This window comes from Phalaenopsis equestris, unplaced genomic scaffold (assembly GCF_001263595.1).
Source record: "Phalaenopsis equestris unplaced genomic scaffold, ASM126359v1 Scaffold000024, whole genome shotgun sequence".
Taxonomy (NCBI): Eukaryota; Viridiplantae; Streptophyta; class Magnoliopsida; order Asparagales; family Orchidaceae; genus Phalaenopsis; species Phalaenopsis equestris.
Genome location: NW_018164466.1, coordinates 827,467 through 846,994, shown reverse-complemented (window position 1 = coordinate 846,994; position 19,528 = coordinate 827,467). Strand labels below are relative to the sequence as shown.

General features: G+C 33.5%; 1 protein-coding gene across 7 annotated transcripts in view; it reads right to left on the bottom strand.

The window, feature by feature from the left end:
- Nucleotides 1-952: 952 nt before the first annotated feature.
- LOC110018551 (tetratricopeptide repeat protein 5-like) overlaps nt 953-19,528 on the bottom strand; it is a 100,742-nt gene continuing 82,166 nt past the window's right edge. For 3 of the 7 annotated variants that reach the window (XM_020715897.1, XM_020715898.1, XM_020715900.1), the window contains one exon: nt 955-1,241. In XM_020715897.1, the coding sequence (XP_020571556.1) occupies nt 1,125-1,241 (117 nt within the window). In that variant the 3' untranslated portion in view covers nt 955-1,124. Of the gene's footprint in view, nt 1,242-19,528 lie in introns of all 7 variants that reach the window. The other 4 variants (XM_020715899.1, XM_020715895.1, XM_020715896.1 and 1 more) reach the window with 4 other exon arrangements.

Genomic DNA, 19,528 nt, shown 5'->3' with positions numbered 1-19,528 from the left:
TATAAGGTTGAAAATTAATTCTTGCTAACAATTTAGGAAAAAATATTACATCAATATTTAGAAGTAACGTGCTTAGCCAATTAAATCAAGCCACGACACCCCGCGCGACAGGGAAAAAAATGGCGCAGTAACACGGGGAATATTTCCAAAAAAAATGGCGCAGTAACACGGAGAATATTCCCCGTCTTATTGATGTGTTATTGATGTGTTATTGTGTTATTGTAATACCAAAAATATTATCAAGACATAATAACACATGAATAAAACACAATAATACTTGAATAACATGAGAATATTCCCGACAGTAGTGAAAAAACGACGCTGTAACACGGGGGAACATTCTCCCCCGTGTTATTCATGTGTTATTCATGTTATTATAACACCAAAAATATTCTCAGGACACAATAACACATGAATAACACACAATAACACATGAATAACACGAGAGAGAATATTTCCCGTGTTACTACGCCATTTTTTTCTCTGTCGAACGGGGTGTCGTGGCCTGATTTCATTAGCGCGCCCGGACTGATTTCAACAAAATCTGAAAAGTCTATGCTGATTCCTAAGCTTCATTTGAGAAGGCGGTAAGATGTTATCTTCTATTGCAGCGAATGCAGATGTCAAATTTTTCGTTTGATAAAGCAGTAACCTATGGTCGCGCCACAACCCTTCCATCAATATTGCATCAAGATTCAACAATGTAACCTTCGTCAAGGTCAACCTCTTAAGTACTGTTTCTCATTATTATACCAATAGATGCTTGATACTATCATTAACATAACTGCAAATTTAGTTATAAATTAAAGGCATCTTCATGTTGGAACTCCTCCAAAACAATGCAGAAGTGGTTCAAATCTTGCCAAAGAAAACGAAAATTGGATTCCACAAGCTAAAAAGAACTCTGTTGATCCTTTTGAGTCATGTTAAAGCTTCGCCAAGTTTATTTACAGAACCTTTAGAATGAAGTAGAAAAAAAATTAAAAAGCACGAATCTTTAACAATTCATTTGGGCAAAAAGCTAGTGTTTAATTGGATTTAAATCACATATAAAATGATGTATCAAAAATAGCAAAAAATTAACCAAAAAATGTGCTAAGTTGAGAAGTAATAAAGTTGCATACTCAGGGCTTCAGCTGTGCATTGATGCTTGCACGGACCGCATGTCTGGCAGCCGGTGCCTTCTCATTCACAAGGATTTGTTCCACAAAATCCACACGGATTGAATTGAATTCATAATGCTGCATAATTCGCCAAAAAAAAAAAAAAATGTGCCCATTCGGAAGTCAATTAAAAAATAAATGAGACAAAAAAAAAATCCTAAATGTGAGCAAAGAAGAATACCATCAGCTAATGGTACCAGGAATTTAAAGCAATGAATATGCAAAAGAAAAAGTGTGATGGCGTGGGCTGTAATAATCTTGCCAAAGAAAACGAAAATTGGATTCCACAAGCTAAAAAGAACTCTGTTGATCCTTTTGAGTCATGTTAAAGCTTCGCCAAGTTTATTTACAGAACCTTTAGAATGAAGTAGAAAAAAAATTAAAAAGCACGAATCTTTAACAATTCATTTGGGCGAAATTATCTATCTCACACCTAAATAAGACTTTAGCTATGAATGAAAATATAGATTTGACCATTAAAAAGTGATAATGAGTGTTATTTTTCATATGGTACTTGTAAAAATAAAAATTTTTGGTGCGAGATAGGTAAATTCATAAGAATTGGGTGCTATGCATGTAACTGACCCAAAAAATTAATAATAATAATAAATGAATAAAAGGGTAATTTTAACTTCAGGTCGGTTCAAAAGCATCAACCATCTCACGGTTATTTTTTAAGGGATGGATGTCTCACCAGAGCATGAAAGAAGAACCCGATGAGAGAACAAGAGAGAGAGAGAGACACATAGCGAGGAAGAGGATGAGATATCGAATTTTAAGGGGCATTCTCACGTGCTTAAAAATTTAAAAAAATAATAATAAAAACAAAAACAAAAACAAAACAAAACACACACACACACACAAGAAGATGTATCGTGTGAGAGAGCATTGGCACTCTACGTCAAAGCTGAAGGAGGAAGCCACAATGCAAGGAACCTTAACATTTTTTGTGTGTTGTGGTGTGTCGAGGCAGGCATTGGAGAACACTAGCGAGAACACAAGCTAATTCAAAAGCGACTCCTGCAAGAGACAGGAGTTAGGCTGTCTATGGGAAAGAAGAAAAAAAGGCAGTGCACCCTTAGGAGTTGTTTGGTTGCAAGTAGGATTTATAAGTAGAATTTAGCAAATATTGTAAATCCAAATTTATCAAATATGAAGGGGGTTAAATCTTAAAATTGTTCACTATGATGGTAAGTAAATCCTGATAAATTGTTTGACAACCTTTAGTAGGATTTGGGTAGTTACAAAATCTAAAAGTATGATTTCCAACGACTTTTGGATTTAAAAGCTTAATGTTTGTATATCAATAATAAAATTAAGTTAAAGTTTACTTTAAGCTTTTTATTTACAATTATACTAATCATTAATTAAATTTTTATAGAACTAATTAATCAATAATCATAATTTTATTAGTCTGATTATATTAAATAATTATTTAACATTAATTAATTATCAAACTAATTAATAATTTTTAAAATTTTATAAAATGATTAAATTTAATATGTAATCTATTTTTATTAATTAATAATTAAATAATTACATAAATATTTATTTGATTATAATTAATTTGATAGCATATTAATTAATTAATTTTGTTATTATTCAATTAAATTAACATAAATAATTAAAAATAAATTAAAGTCACAACCATCTTCTCCTTCCCATCTCCTACCCGGAAACCTTGCGAAAGTCCCAACTCTACTAATTTCGCCCACAATAACCTTCGCAGCCGAATGCTCCACGATTAGAGCTGGGAAGGTGACGGCGGGATCGCAACATGGAAAGACTTCTGAAACTCTCATCTTTCTCCTCCCTCTGGTCCGCTCCTACCAAAAATCATTGAAGAAGGTAAACCTCATTCAACGTTCGTATGCTTTAGCTTCTCGTGCAAAAGTTTATTTTCATTTTTGCTTTAACCCATTAAATCTTTCAAACTACAGGATTTAGTAAATCACGAATTTATTGTGAATTGGCCTCATTTTAGGATTTACATGTCCTCCGGACCTACAATCAAATTTTTTGTCATTTGGCAATATTTATACTAAATCCTGCTTAAAATCGGCTACCACATGCCCCTTGGGGTTTGTTGCACGTGGTTGCTTGAGGGAGAAGGGGACAAGTTAAGCAAACATCATCCTTAGTGCGCAAAGGAAAAGGTGGAAAGCAAAGGCGAGGGAAACCGAGCAGGTTGCGGGAGGGAGCCAAACAGAAGGGATCGAGTTTCATGCAGGTAGGGAGACTGAATTTAGAAATTTAAGGTAAGTATAGGGGTTATGTTTTTATTTTATTATAAAAAAATATATATTTTTTTAAATTGATGTTATTAGTTTATATTAAGCCTTATGAATTAATAACAAAGATTATAAGTTCAAGGTCAATTTTATAATTTGATATTTTACATATTTAACTGAAAGTATTAATTATTATTTTATTAATAGATATCAGATCTAGAACAAGAGAAGGAAGGAATTTTTTATTTGGAAATTGAGGAAAAGTGAAAGGTAAAGATTTATGTATTTATTATGTATATTCTTTTAATTAAATGTCATTAATTAAATGTTAAATTTCATGAGTTAAAATTAATGACCAGATTTGAAAGAGCACTTGATTTAAAAACATGATTAGGAGAAAAATGTTTTATCTAATTAGTTATATTTAAGTCCGTTATTTTAGAAATAAGATCCTTATATATGTACTTTTAATTGATAGGGGTGACAAATAAAGTAAAGGGGAGGACTAAACTTTTAAAAAAATTTTTAAAGGTTAATGTGAGTAGTTATTTTTCTACATTTCAATAATATTTTTTTACTTGAACACTTATTCCTTAATGTGAGTAGTTATTTTTCTACATTTCAATAATTTTTTTTACTTGAACACATTCTTGATTTTATGTATATTATATTCTAATGTAATTCAACTTACAAGCAATTCTTCGTATTATTAGATAGAAAAATATGCATGTTAAATAATTGCACAATGATTTTTCTATAAAATTATAGATTATTGTTTGACATTTAGATTTGAGTAGAAGTGCATATATCAGATTATTACATAATATTTTAGATTCTAGTAGAAGTGCACATATTGGTGATACCGTTCTATAGTTCCTAAATGGTGCAATAAAGCATAAAAGATGTTGGAAATAATGTATGATTGATTACGAGAGAGGGGAGGTTGGAGGGCGGCGGGTAACCGTTATGAAGGGAGACGGGACAACAAACATGAAGCAGAAAATGGGTGGTTTTCGGTTGAAAACAGCAGGCGATGACATTGGTAAGGCTTTAGAAAGCGAAATCTGTGGTGGGACAGCACGTGGGACGATTTTGACGACTATCTAAATTGAAAAACAATGTCAAATGACAATCAACTAAGTACAAGTCGTTGGACAATGAGCCAGAATGAAAAATAGTGGGTTTCCTGTTGTGAACAATAGTTTACTGCAAGTTTGAAAATGAAGGAGAACTCTGAACTTCCGAAAGAGATCATCGCCTCGATCCTATTAGTCTACAGTCATACCACCAAAAAGAAAAGTTAATGATACAACACTCCAATTGAGAAAAAAGAAGAAAATATCTTCAAATAACATTAATAAAAAAAGTCTCATCCTGAAATAACACTAATTTTGAAATAAAGAAATAGAAGAAAATCAAAAAGGAAAAAAAAAATCACGCAAATGTTGAATCAGGAAGGAGTCGTGCTCGGTTTGCCTATACTGTGATTGAAGTAGCTATGATTCCGTGGCATGCGCGACTTCACAGGATCGATTCCACGTTCGAAATTCTTGAACTTGTGAAAATCTAATGATCGGAATTGCAGTGTTGAATCCCGTAATTTTTGTGGGACGCTCCTACATCATTATCCTTGACTATCTCTCCTTCTTTTGCAAAGTAGCCTCAGATGATACACACAATGTGTACTCCTGCTACTTGGGGGTGAACTATGTTTGAAGGGTGGTGTGAACCTCATACTGCGGTGTTGTCCCTCCACCATCAGAGTTAGGGTTTGAACATTCCGTAAAGTTCAATATGGTTGCAACTGTGCCACATTGCCAATAGAATGTCTCAATACCCTCAAATATCAAGCTATGGTGTTCTCCTTGGGATCCACTAGCTCACACTTTAGCATAAGCTGCTTGAACTCAGCGATGTACTTCTCTACTAAGAGATACTACCATTTTAATTGGTGAAGCCACGAGAACATTTCCTGTCTACAATGTGCTAGTAGGTACTTGCCCTGCATCTCCCTTTTTATATTAGACCAGGTAGTAATTTTGTTTTTTCTTTCCTTTAAGCTAGCGTACGCGCTTCAAATTTTCTCAGCACAGAGACGCACTCTTCCTTAGCTTGGTGGCAATCAAGCTTACCCTTACTATCGCTTGGAATATCTTTCCACTCAAAGATTTGTTCCAATATCTAGAGCCATTCACTATACTCATCCGGATTCATTTGACCGTCAAAATCTAATAGGTCCACCTTGACTCCAAAATCTTCTTCACTCCTCTTATACTCAATACCGAATCGACATGGCATTAATTCTTCATCACTAGAAGCTTCTTTCACCGTTGTTGCTATGGGTGACTTCCACATGCTGGTTTCTTTCAAAATCAGCTAGCCTCTGCAGCAACTAGATAATTTAAAGTTGCATAAGGTAATTTTAAAGCACCTCATTGAGAGTGTCACCTCGACTGCATGGTGTCTAGTTCTTCCAACTGAAAGTTCAACTAGCTTTGATACCAAATAACATCATTCTAGTATTCCTAGATTGTGTGATACAACATAAAATGTGTTGAAATAGTTGCAGGATTGATTATGTGAATGAGGAGGTTGGAGGGCAGCTGAAAACCGGTGTAAACAGTGACGGGACAGCAAACTGGAAGCACAAAAGGGGCGATTTCTGGTTGAAAACAGCAGATGGCGGCATTGGGAAGTCTGTAGGAAGTGAAATATGCGATGCGACAGAAGGTGGGGCGAGTTTGACGGCTGTCCTCAATGAAAACAGCAGTAAAACAACAAATCGGCAAGGTATGGGCAGCTAGACAGCGAGCCCGAATGAAAAACAATGGGTTTCCTGCTACAAACAGTAGTTTACTGCAAGTTGGAAGATGAAGGAGGCCTCCGAACGTCCGAGAGAGATTACCACCCCGATCCTATTAGACTACAGACATACCACCGGAAAGAAAATCAAAGGATATATCACTCCAATAAGGAAAATCATAAGGAAACATATCCAAATAACATAAATTAAATCAAAAGCCCCAAAACCAAAAAACAAAACACATAAATAGTCTCACCCAGAAAAGAAACCTAATTAGAAATAAAGAAATGGAAGAAAATCAAAAAAAGGAAAACAAATCATGTATAAGTTGAACTAGGAAGGAGTCGAGCTTGGTTCCCCTATACCGCATTCACAATAGCGATAATTTTGCGGCAGGAGTCATCCCACAGAACTGATTTCGCATGTTGAACCTTGGAACTCGCCAAAATCTCGCCCCACTTTGCCGACAGAGTATGTATTGGCCAGGGGTATGTTAGGTCATGTTTAGACGATACTTCTGAGAAAGATATGAAAGTTCAGAGTAAGAAATATACTAAAGTTAATACATTAACCCTTGAAAAGTAATGCTAAAGTTAATGCATATAAAAATTTAGATTCTTTCGATGAGCCAACATCATGAATATATTATTTACAATTTTATATGATTTTCTATAATGTGATAGAAAAGACTAGCATACATATTGTCTTTTTTTCTTATATTACTATAATTTAAAAGTATAATTACTCTACTAGATTATCTTGGATAACTGATTTTGTTGTTTTAACAAATTAAAGGTTTAAACTTTTGAATAGGTAATGAGTGCTAAAAGAGAAAATCAATACATAATGCGAGGTTAACAAGCAAAAAGGTAAATTTATTATCTATTAATTAAATTGCTTTCGTTAGTGACTCTTTCAGATTTTATTTGGATTGTAAATTGTTAGCGATAGAAAATGAACAGAAGATTTTAAATTTCACCCTTTGACATTTTGTTCATACTTTAAAAATTCTAAGCCCTCTGATCGGATCGTGACAAAAGTGACATCAAAGATAAGTTAGGTTTCAATCCTGTAAAAAAAAAAGAGCAAATAAGATGATTGAATAAGTTATAAATAGTATAAATTGAAATTTTAACCGTTTAATTAGATTGTTTTATTTTATTTCAATACTATGAATAATGAGGAGGAAGAAGATATCAAAATAATGTAAGAGCTGATATGCCCCAAAATATCACAATTGATACCTATGTCCTTTCTGAAAATAATGAAAAACAAACCTTATTAGGAATTCTCAACCTTGGACCAGTAGCAATGGGGGAGCAGATGGATAACTACTTGAAGCATTTCCAAAATATGAGACCAACTTTATTTTCTGGAGCACACATATAAGTGAAAACTGAAAATTGGGTGATTAGAGTGAAGAAGATTATAGAGAGTATAGCATGTCTATCAGAAGAAAGATTACACTTGCTAAAATTGTCTTTGAAGGGAAAGCTAAGAGATGGTGACAAGGGTAGTTGTACGAAAAATTTGGCGGTCAATCTAGCCACTTATTACAGTGGAAGAATTTCATGAAAACCTTCAAAATTGGTTAGTAAAACTGTCATCCAAAAGAAAGATGCATGATAAATTTACTAGGTTGGTGCAGGATGATCGTTTGATCATGCATTTTAGCGATTTAAAGGATTTTACTATGCTCTCGAGGTTTGTCACACGACTCATTCCTAATGTAGAAGAGAAATGCCATGGGTTCCATTCTGGATTTAAAGATTCATAAGAAAACCATTAGTGTCACTAGGGATTAAAGACTATTCAATGTTAGTGGTGAGAGCAAAGCAGGTCGAAATTGACTTTCAACAAACTCAGAAGTGTAAGGATTTGCAAAAAAAGAACAGTTTGGAAGAAGTGGCACCAACAGTTCTTTCTAAAGGATCTAATGGGAAGAAAATATAATCATATGATGATGGAGTTGATAATCAGGCGAGTAGCAAAGGATGAAAAATACTAATAGAGTTTGACATCATATGAGAAATTGTCCTAATTATATTCAGAGATCCATACCAAATGCTAACTTCGGGAGGTATTCAATGTAGAGGAATTTTTCGAAGGGAACTACTTTTAGAAGTGGTCAACAGAGGATGACAAAAGCTAGTATAATAACTCATAAGAAGCAATCAAGGTAGAACATTCGACCAAAAGTCTATTCCTTAACTCATCGTGAACATGAAGAAGCTATTGCTACTGATGTCTTGCTAATAGAGTTTGATGAGTGATTTATCATATGAGTTTCATGTTAGTTAATATTGTGTAGACTCTCTTGATGCACTTTTATTTGAGAAGTTGAGTTCTATGTCAATTATGTTACCTTGTTTAGGATGTCTAATTTTCTTTATGTTATGATATTTCAGCTGTTCAAAGATTGTTTAATTGAATTATGTTATCTTAAATGTTAAATTCATTAACTCTATTTTTGTAAGCACGTAACATGAATTAGACTTTCTTAAAATTTTTTTGGATAGATCATGTTTCATCTGCATAATGATTAGCTTGTGTAAAGTTCATAAATTTAGAAGACAACATTTTTATATAGAGACGAGAATGTAATAAACGAAATAAATAAATAAACATAAATAATAAATGAAAAAAATGAGAAATTTCAACTTTAGGTCGATTCAAAAACATCAATCATCTCACAGTTACTTATTAAGAGACAGATGTCTCACTCGAATGAGGGAAGAACCAAATTAGAGAACAAGAGATAGATAAAGAGCGAGAAGGAAGAAGGTCAGGATTTCAAAACATAAGAGGCATTTTGATGTGCGTTAAAAAAAAGCAGCTCAAGGAGGAAACCATGGTGCAGCGTGCCTCGACGTCGTCACCATTCCAAATCTATGGCAAGGGAGATGACCAGATGAAGGAGGGTGATAATGATGAGTAGTGAGATAGGGGCAGCAGTCTTGTTGTTGTTTTTGCTGGTGATATGACTGAGTGATGTTGTGATGAGTTGGTTGACATGTATTTGACTATGGATAATTTGAGCTACTACTAGATGATACAGCTTGTGGATGGATGTTCAATTTTGTGATTTGCTACATTACTTGTCTACTCAGTGTTGATTTCATGTTTGAGCTGCACTTATGCACCGTATTGCTTCTGTTAGTTGTGACTTCTCTAGTAGCTTTCCTGATATAGATGTGATATGAGATTCATGGATAGAGACATACCAGTTACAAGTGTTGTTCTATATTCCCTGTTTTTACTTGTTTTCTTTCAGTCTGTTGTACGATTCACACAGCAAGTATACAGTATAAAACAAGCTTTGGGGGGAATGATGTCCACACACTTCCCAGATAGTGAGTCACATAGCTAAATTGAGGACTTTACTTTCATGTAACATTCATACTAGGAAGCATGAATCTAACTAGATTAGCTACAATTTTTCAAAGTGTAAATAATCATGACAGGGATGGATTAGAATTAAGTCCTGATAACTGAATCATTCACTTTGACAATGCCCAACTGATCATAAGAAAAACTCAAAAAATTAAACCAGTGCAATTAAAATGTGTGTAATTTTTCTAAGGCCATTTGAACATTGTACTTTTTTTTAACTCAGCCAACTAATTGAGTTTTAACATTGAATGGGTCATAATATCTGAATCTACATTAAGAAGGAATTGAGAGTTATAAATCAAGAGAGAATTGACAATTAAGAACTTTAAAAAGGAATTGATTTTTTTATCTTTCCACCTTCGGTGCTAAAGTTTGAATGTCAGTCAAAGACTAGTAAGGTTGTAGTTGAATGCTGATGGCTGGCTTCAGGCTTCCCAAATACTTAGCTATTGTGTGCTCCTCTGACTGCGTCAAAACACATTTCAGTTTAAACTGCATGAATTCCGTGGTGTACTCCTCCAAGAGTAGCTACCTCTATTGTAGATAACAGAGCCTCAAGAAAACATCCCGAGACAATATAGTGGTAGATATTGTCACTACAAGTCTCTCTTCATCTTTTCCCATATAGTAATCTTGCTTGGTCCTCTAATTCTCTCTCTTCAAGTTCTCCTATGGCAATGAAGCACTCTTCTTCACCTTGATAGCAGCCAGTTCCAATTTTAGGTTATATGGCACCTTCTTGTGCTTAAAGATCCTCTCGATAGTCTGCAACCACTCTATAAAATCCTTGAGATTCACTCCCCTCAAAATTTGATATATTCACTCACTCTTGAGCCACTATATCCTCCAATAGGCACTTCATCTTTGTAATCTCCAACATGTTTTTCATCTCCGTATCCTCCAACAGAGAATTCATTTATGTATACTCTAACAGACACTTCGTCTCTCAACATCCTCAGCTACTGTATCCCAAAGCGTCGTGGTCTGTTTTATTTTCCACTAGAATCATCTCTATGGAAGGGATTTAGGTATTCCTCCCCCTCTCCTCTTTGAATTTCGCTACCATGCTCTTCTGTAACCTCTCCATAAGTCCTTTCTTCAAAGTCATTGAGTCGTTATAGCACTTGATGGAGCTGTCGCTATAACTCTTCCAAAGTTAACGCCTAATCAGATTCAGACAATTGCCTCCACGGCAACATGATTAGGGTTTGGGGGTGGGTAGGTATGAGGTGCGTGTAATAATTAGTTTTGTGAAATCAGGTAAAAATTCTAATGACTTGAAATATATGTCGAATTTTGCATCCCTCAGATTTCAACCGAACCAATTTTATAAAATTCTAAACTTCAAATCGATCAATTCAATATAAAACACTATATTAAATTTTGAATGGGTTGGAAGATATAATAACACTGCCGTTGTCGGGTGCCAAACCCCGGATGTGAAAAGTGGATGGTTACATTAGGTTGTCGACAACTAGCATTAATTTAACGACAAATCATATTGACATTAATCCTTTAGTGCAATAAAGGTTCGGTGTTGTTGTTATGGTTTGAAGATATAAATTTATCAAGTCATAAGTTTAAATAATTTTAATTAACACTTAATTACCTCTGCTTAATCCCGACTTACTATTCTCAACCGACTCACTCCTGATATTAAGAGCTAAGCTCAATCGAATGAGGCGTGATCCTTACTCAAGAGTCTTCTAATCCCTCCCCCATCTCTCTCGGTTTCATCTGCACGAAGCTCTCTCCTGATCCCTTCTCCTGTCTGCTTCTATGCGATTTTGGACTATAGCAGAATCACTATCTACAGCAGGCTGACAACTCGCCTAGAATCGCAGCTCTTTATTTGGACTTCAGGGACAAAATCTCTTTCAAGCTATTTGAGACATTTTTTTTCTTTTGTTTTTGTTTTGAGATATGCCACAAATTGTGCATCTTTTTGTTTCTAGTCGTCGTAGCAGAGACGAGGTTGTGTCGAAAGCGAAGGAGTTGGTTTGTGGATTTCCGTGAGGGCTTCCGAAATGAAATTAACAAGGTAAAGGGTAGAGTAAACATAGATAAAAAGAAAAGGGCGGAATAATAAGCATTTTTGGAGAAGAGCTAGTTGTCGTGAAACCCATTTGAGGTACGTTTTGGCAAATCAATTATGCTTTGGGTTAAATTAATCTATGAGCCAAGATATTTATAAATATCATATTGTTTACCCGAGGTGGTGAGATCGAGAAATATGTGGAACTAGTCGTAAGGCGGCTTCGTAAAGTCAAATAAATTAATCATATGCTAACTTAAGAAAAATAATTAGATTAACAAAAATTTCTTTAATCTTAAAGTTTAATTTCTGTTATATAGGATATTAATATCAACATAAATATTAATGCAATTAGGGCTGTTAATGATTCGATTTCGAGCCGAGCTAAGGTCGACTCAAAATCGGCTCGAAAAAAATTCAATCCAAAATTTTGACTCGTAACTCAGCTTGTTTATTTCGATCTGATCTTGATCCAAGCGAAAATTTGAATTAATTTTGGAGCGATTAACGAATTTCGAGCTAAATTCACTAAATTTACAGCCCTAACATCACAACAATTGTTAGCAATCCGATTTCGAGCCGAGTCGAGGTTGGCTGAAAATCGACTAAAACAAAATCCAAAATTATAGCTCGTAGCTTGACTCTTTTATTTCGATCTGATCTCGATCTGAGCCATGATTGGAATAAAATTTCGAGCAATTAACAATCTTCAAGCTAAATTCAAAACCTTAATCGCAACACCCAAATAATAAATGAATATTGAGAATCTAGTGTGACAATTGAGGTGAGAAATTTTGTTTCTAAATTTCAGTAATTTTCCTCATTTTAAAATATATGTTGATTGCATATATGTTTTAGTTCAGTTAAACTTATATTATAACACATTCTTTATATTGTTAGATAAAAAAGATATGCATGATAGAAAATATATACAATATATACATGAGATGCATGTTATGTATGATAGACATGATATGCAAGATAGACATGTTAAAAAGATATGCATTATATAAGACATGAATGAGATAAGAAATGAATTGTCACAACCCAACCCGAAGGAACTTGGAGTTAACCAAGATGGAAACGGGTGGTTGGAATATGAAAATCAATTCCTGCTATTCTATTTCTATCATAAGCAGTTTAATATTTAAATGAGATGTGAAAGAGCCACTAAAGAAAGCAAATAAAACTAATAAAAAAAATTGGTACATTTCTGGTTGTTCTCACCTCCTGTATACAATTGCTCATCTTCTTTTCTTCTTGTTCAAATGTTTAAAACATAAATATAATATTAAAATAACATAACGAGTTATTTAAAGATAATCCAGAAGTAATTACGCTTCCAAACTACAGTATTTCAAGAAAAAAAACTAAATATAAATGCATGTCTATAAAAACTCTTATAATATGCCGGTCTTTCATTTTTTATACGCAATCTGATAGATGTTAATGCATGTATCAATAATTTTTTTCTAAATAAAATAAATTATATATACATTTATCTTAACTTTACTTTTACTTTATACTCTTTATATACATTTATGTCTCTGTGAAGATCACCGTCAACAAAATCTTACACACTCTTGGACAATATTATCACATCGGTTCCTGTCAGCACAATGACTAGCGATCCACACATCGCAATGGTCTAGGGTGGAAAGACCCCCTTCCTGCCCCTGACCAATATTATCCCGTAGGCATATCAATTAGCAATGTAATTATCACAATTATCTGAGGAGGTAAGCTTTAGTCTACTCGCCCCTAACCGATATTATTCCATCGACACAACGCTTAGTGATCTAACCATCATAATTGTCTGGAATAATATCTACACGCACATGTACAATGGCGTCCCTTGCTTGTACCATTAGAGGGTGAAATCCTCTTCTAAATATGCATATACAAGCATTCTTGTAGAAGTTATTTCATTCTTCATAACATACATTATCCTGAGATATGTTTATGTATATAATAACATGCATACTTACTATTAGTTGTACAACTATTCATCATGCATATCTCTCATCTCATGCATATCTCTTATCTTGTATCTTTTATATCATGCCTATTTTTCTATCATGCATATCTTTCATATCATACGTAATATACATATCATGAATCTCATACATATCTTGTATATTATTTCTGATACATATATTTTCTATCTAACAATATGAAAGATCTAAACTAGAGCATACATAGAGTCAAACATACATTATGAAAGAAAGAATAAATACTAAAGTTTGAAAATGTAATTATTCACCTCAATTGTCATGCTAAAATCTTAATATTTCATAGCTAGTTAGAGGTTGCGGTGACTTTTAATGAGCTCAATAACCTATAAAACATAATATTAAATTTTACGATTTAAGAAATTTATGTTAAAAAATTATTCTTCTTTGCTTCGAATTAATTTACCTGAATTTTTAAGGAGTCGTCCTACAAATAGCTTTCACACACTCGCCTCGAACTTGTCACATCAAATAAATAACTTGAAATCTATAAATATCTTAGAATTTTATAATTTTTTAGCTCATAAAATAATTTAACACAAAAAGTAAGATTGTTACCTCAAATAGGTTTCTCGACACAAGTCCACCTTTTTGAATGCCAAGCATCTTCCCCATTCTTTCTAACACTTCAAATCTCTTTTTCTCCTTCTCTGATTTCGTGTTAAAACCCATACAGAAGATCACAAACCACTTACGACACTTTTGACACAAGATCAACGTTTCAGACCGCTACCAAAAATAAACAATGTACGAAAAATGAAGTAAATATCAAAATGAAAGCAAGAGGAGAGAAAATAAAATCTCAAGTAGTATGAAATAAGGTTTCGTACTCACCGATTTCACCTCGGAGCCCTAAAATGTTATCTCCAGCTCTGTACGAGTTGCTCGCCTCCTCTGCGCGACTCAGCTATAGTGCGAGATTGCACTATCTTGTTACCAAGCGTTGAAATCACGAGATAGAGGAAGATCGGGAGAGGAGGTCAGAAGCGGGAGAGACTTCGTGCAATGCAACCAAGAATCAGGGAACAGGGAAAGGAAACAAAGGGTTTGGGGAGAACCCCCCCCCCCTCCCCAATTCGACGGCCAAATAGAGGTAAATAGCATGTGGTAAGTGAGTGAGAACAGTAACCATGCAAGATTAATGATTTAAATATGTTTAATTAGGTTAATTAAACTTATAACTTCAATTTTTTATCTCTCATTCAATTCATAATTAATATATAATGCTTTATATCAAATTGATTATTTTGACGCGTATAATTTTATAAAACTAACTTGGTTGAAATATGAAGAATTCGAAATTTGGGGTATATTTTATATTGCAAAAAATTTTACCCAAGTTCTCAAAACTTGATTATTACATGGATGATATGTGAGATATGCATGACATATGTATGATGAATAGTTACAAAAGATAGTAAGCAGACATACTAATAGATAAATGAAAATGTCTCAAAAGAATGAAATAGATTGTCTTTGGACGTGCATATTGAGAAGAAGAGCACCTCCTAATGGTAAAAGTGGGGACTCCAGTGTACCTACACGCGTAAATTTTCTATCACCTCATGATACATATATATAGAAAAATGTCAAAAAGGAATGAATGATACTGGAAAAGAATACATAAAAAGTAAAACAGGACTATTTTGGCCGATCACCCATCTCAAGCGATTGGTGGGGGGGGGGGGGGCACTCCCACGTATCTTGTCTTTTAATCCGCTCAATAGCTGGTTTTACATGATCCTTGAAATCTAGTCATATGAGAAATGTGTCAGGCTCTCACTTTTAACTATGAATTTGATTAGTTTCTAAACTTGATTGTTCGTCGAAAACATAGTATGTTTATTGCCCTTATATAATAAAGAGGCCAGTTTTTGCTTAAAGTATGAGTTCCTAACATAGGTTACATTAGAAATTAGAGACCCTCAACTTTTATAAATACCCATACACACAAAACTCTCGCATGTGAAGCTCATTGTACTAACAGGCTTTGAAGAACCAAGAAATCAGCTGATAACACATTATTCAAACATTTAGTATCATGAAACAGCCTAAGTCTTAGAATTAATCAAGACAGGAACAGATTGTAAAATTAAACAAGACAAGAACAAACTATTCGACATGGAAAATAAACTCTCGGTTATTCTAATTCTATCACTAACTATTTAATATACAATTATTTAAGAAAGAGTCACTAAAAAAAGCAATTAAATTAATAATAAAAGTTTGAACCTTTTTGGTTGTTGTTCTTGCCCCTTATACACATTTGCTCTTCTTCTGTTCATCTTGTTTAAAAACTTAAAGCCTTAAAAAGATATTTGAACAACATAATAGTATAAACTAAAATTTTAATAAATGAATAAAAAACAATAAAATTAAATAATAATAATATTACTACTGAATCAAACAGTTGGGACGATTTGTTAAGTCGAGAGGGGAGGGCATCTCTCGATCATTCATCACTCATAAACATCACAGAAGAAATGGAGAGAAAAAAAGCAAAAGAAGAATCAGAGAAGAAAGAAGGAGAAGTCGAAAGAGAAGGAAACCTTTGTGCCCAAATCGAACAGCTTCACCAGTCTTCATGGGTGCAGAGGAAGAGGAGGAAGGAGTTGCGTGCATGGCTCTGAATCGAACCGAGAGTCGAAGCCTCTACATGCATTGAGTTTACTGAGACCAAAGGAGAAAAATCAGGTGCGCAAAGTAAGAGGAGGATTAAGAAGATTCAAATGAGAAGAAGAGAAGGGGTTTTGTGCCTTAACAAGATTCGTGTCGTGCTCGATTACGAAGGAAGAGAAGGTAGATGATGGAGGCAGCGTTTTCTTACTACCCAGGGTAGAGCCACACGACCGAAGAAGGAAAGGGAGCTCGCACGGTTGAGCTGAAGGCAAAAAGACGCAGGGAGCGAGTCTTTCGTGCGGGTTAGGGCAGTTGAAGTTATAAAAAGGTATAATTGAGATTTTAATTAGTTAATTAATATATTATTACATAGATAAATTTTTATATGTATATGAGTGTTAGTGTCTAAATAGAATGTCAAATTTAATCAGGAATCTAACAAAGACATTTCATCTTTGAAGGAGAGGTTTATGAAGCAAACAAGGGGAAGAGATCGATTTGAAAGCCTATAAATTAAATATTAAACCTTATCTTATTAATGAAATTAATGATGTAATTAGCTAGATTAATTAATGTTATTAAACTTTGTTTTTATTAGGAAGTGAGGAAGAAGACTGACTAATGCTTTGGATTTGAGGAAGAAGACAAATAAGTTTAAAAGATAATGTATGTTTTAAATTAAAGTTTAATTTACTTAATCAGGAATTAATATTTAATAAAATATTAATTTTAACTATAATTTAGGTTGAAGCATATTAAACCTAGAAGGTCAAGGGTTAGAAAGTTAGTGTGGCAAGCAAGCTAAGCAAGATGACTTATTATTTTCTTTTAAGCATTAAATTATTTAAATGAATAATTACAATAAATATTTTAAAAGTGGTATTGCATTTATGAATTTAATTTTGAAAATCTGAAATGGTATAAGGGATGAAAAAAAAACAACAAACTGATGAAGGTATATTATTAATGATTTTAAATTCATATGGAATGAAAGATAAATGTTTAAGTCACACAGGATTACCTCCAGATGGTACTGATAGGGGATGAAATATATCTGTGCATGTTAAAGTAAATGGTAAAGATGCGCCTTCATGTGCAATTTGAAGATACCTTTGGCTACATTTTTTAGGGTGTATTCGGGCACATTTTTAGGATACCTTTGATTATGACGATAATCTTATTATGACTTTTAAAATGATTAAAAATGGTAAATAACAAAAAGGGATACGTTTAAAGTTTTAATGAAATGAACTGCATTTTCTTTTGGTTATTCATGCATAGCATCACAAAAGAATTTAATACATTTTAGACTATAATTACTCACTAAGGCATAGTTATGGATGGAATTAATGTTTTCTTTCAGGAGAATAAAACCTTTAAGATGATATATCTGGCAGGAGAAACTTGATTTATAGAAGGATTGCAGCTGATAAATAATAGTTATTATATATTTGTAGTTTTTGTTTATTATTTCCTACATTTATTGTTCAGTACTGAGTTGAGATGTGATTTTCATAATATGTTGATATTTTTGGATGTTCAATTTTATTGCACTTTGTAAATTAGTAGCTCTTTTATATATTGTGAGTTACTGAAATATTTTGTGAAAAGAAAATAAAATGTTAATACCGTCCGATCATAGTTCTCGCCCTAGTTAATTCTAAGCGCCGGATCAGGTCATGACAACAATGAGATATTTAGAGATAATCAAGAAGTAATCACACATATAAACTACAGTAACTTAAGAAAAAAATGAATATGTATGCTGGTCTTCCATATCTCTATAAAAAATCTTATAATATGTGGTCTTTCATATTTATACTAAAACATGTATCAGTGAGATTTCTCAATGAAAACTCAAATCTTACAAATGCGTTTATTTTGACTTTATACTTTTTACATACACATTTGTCTCTTTGAGGTTTACCATCAACAAAACTTAGCACTTATGACCGATATTATCTTGTCGACATAGCGATTAGCGATCTAAACAATACAATTATCTGAGGTAGAAAGGTCCTCACTCGCCTCTGCCTTATATTCTTTTGTCGGTGCGGCATCACAACTATCTGAGGTGGTCGCCCCTAGTCGATATTCTCTCATCGACACTGCGGTTAGTGATCTAAACATCATAGCTATCTGGGTAGTAGAAAAACTATGCATGTAGGTGCACTGGTGTCCCCTTCTTGTCTCATTAGGGGGTGAACTCCTCTTAGCATGCACATACAAATATTTATATATATGTATTATTTCATTCTTCATAATTTGCATCCTTTTGAGACGTCTTCATTCATCTACTAGCAAGCAAATTTACTCATTTATGTAATTAATCATCATGCATGTATCTCATATTAATCATCTCTCATATTATGCATATCTCCCATATCAATCATATCTCTTATCTCAGATATATCTCTTATATCATGCATATATTTCATATCATTTGTATCTCTTATATCATGCATATCTTTCATATCATGTACATCTTTTCCAATCATACTTATCATACATATCATTCATGTCTAACAACATGAAGAATCTAATTAAACTAGAGCATATATAAAGTCAAACATATACTTTGAAAAAAAAATATATTACTGAAATTTAAAAATATAATTATACATCTCAATTGTCACGCTAGATTCATAGACTTCGGTAACTAGCTGGACATTGCGATAACCTTTATGTTGATATTAATGACTTATATAAAAAAAATTAAACTTTAAAATTCAAGCAATTTGCATTAATCGAATTATCCTTCTTAATATAGAATTAATTTACCTGAATTTATGGAGTCGTCATATGACTAGCTTCCATACACTCATCTGAGGTCCCCACCTCGTCTAAATAACTTGAAATTCATAAATATCTTAGGATTTAATAAAATTCTGACTCGTATCGTAATTTAACAAAAAATACATATCTTAAACAGGCTTCACGGTAAAACCTAACTTTTTTCGATCTTGCCAAATTTTCTTCCTTCTTCCTATCTTTGCTTATTCTCCCTTAACCTTATTGATTTCATCCTAGAAGCCCATAAAAATCCATAAACCAACTTCTTTATTTCTAACACAACCTCATCCTCGTAACTGTTATGGCGTCTGGAAACGAAAAAAGATGCACAATTTGCAATAATTCTCAAAATGAAAGTGTGGGGATGAAAAGAAATAGCTCAAATAGCGTGAGAGAGCGCTTCATACTCACTGATTTCATCCCAAAAGCCTAAACCATAAGCTGCGGCACTCGGTGGGCAGCTCGCCTCCTCTGCAGGT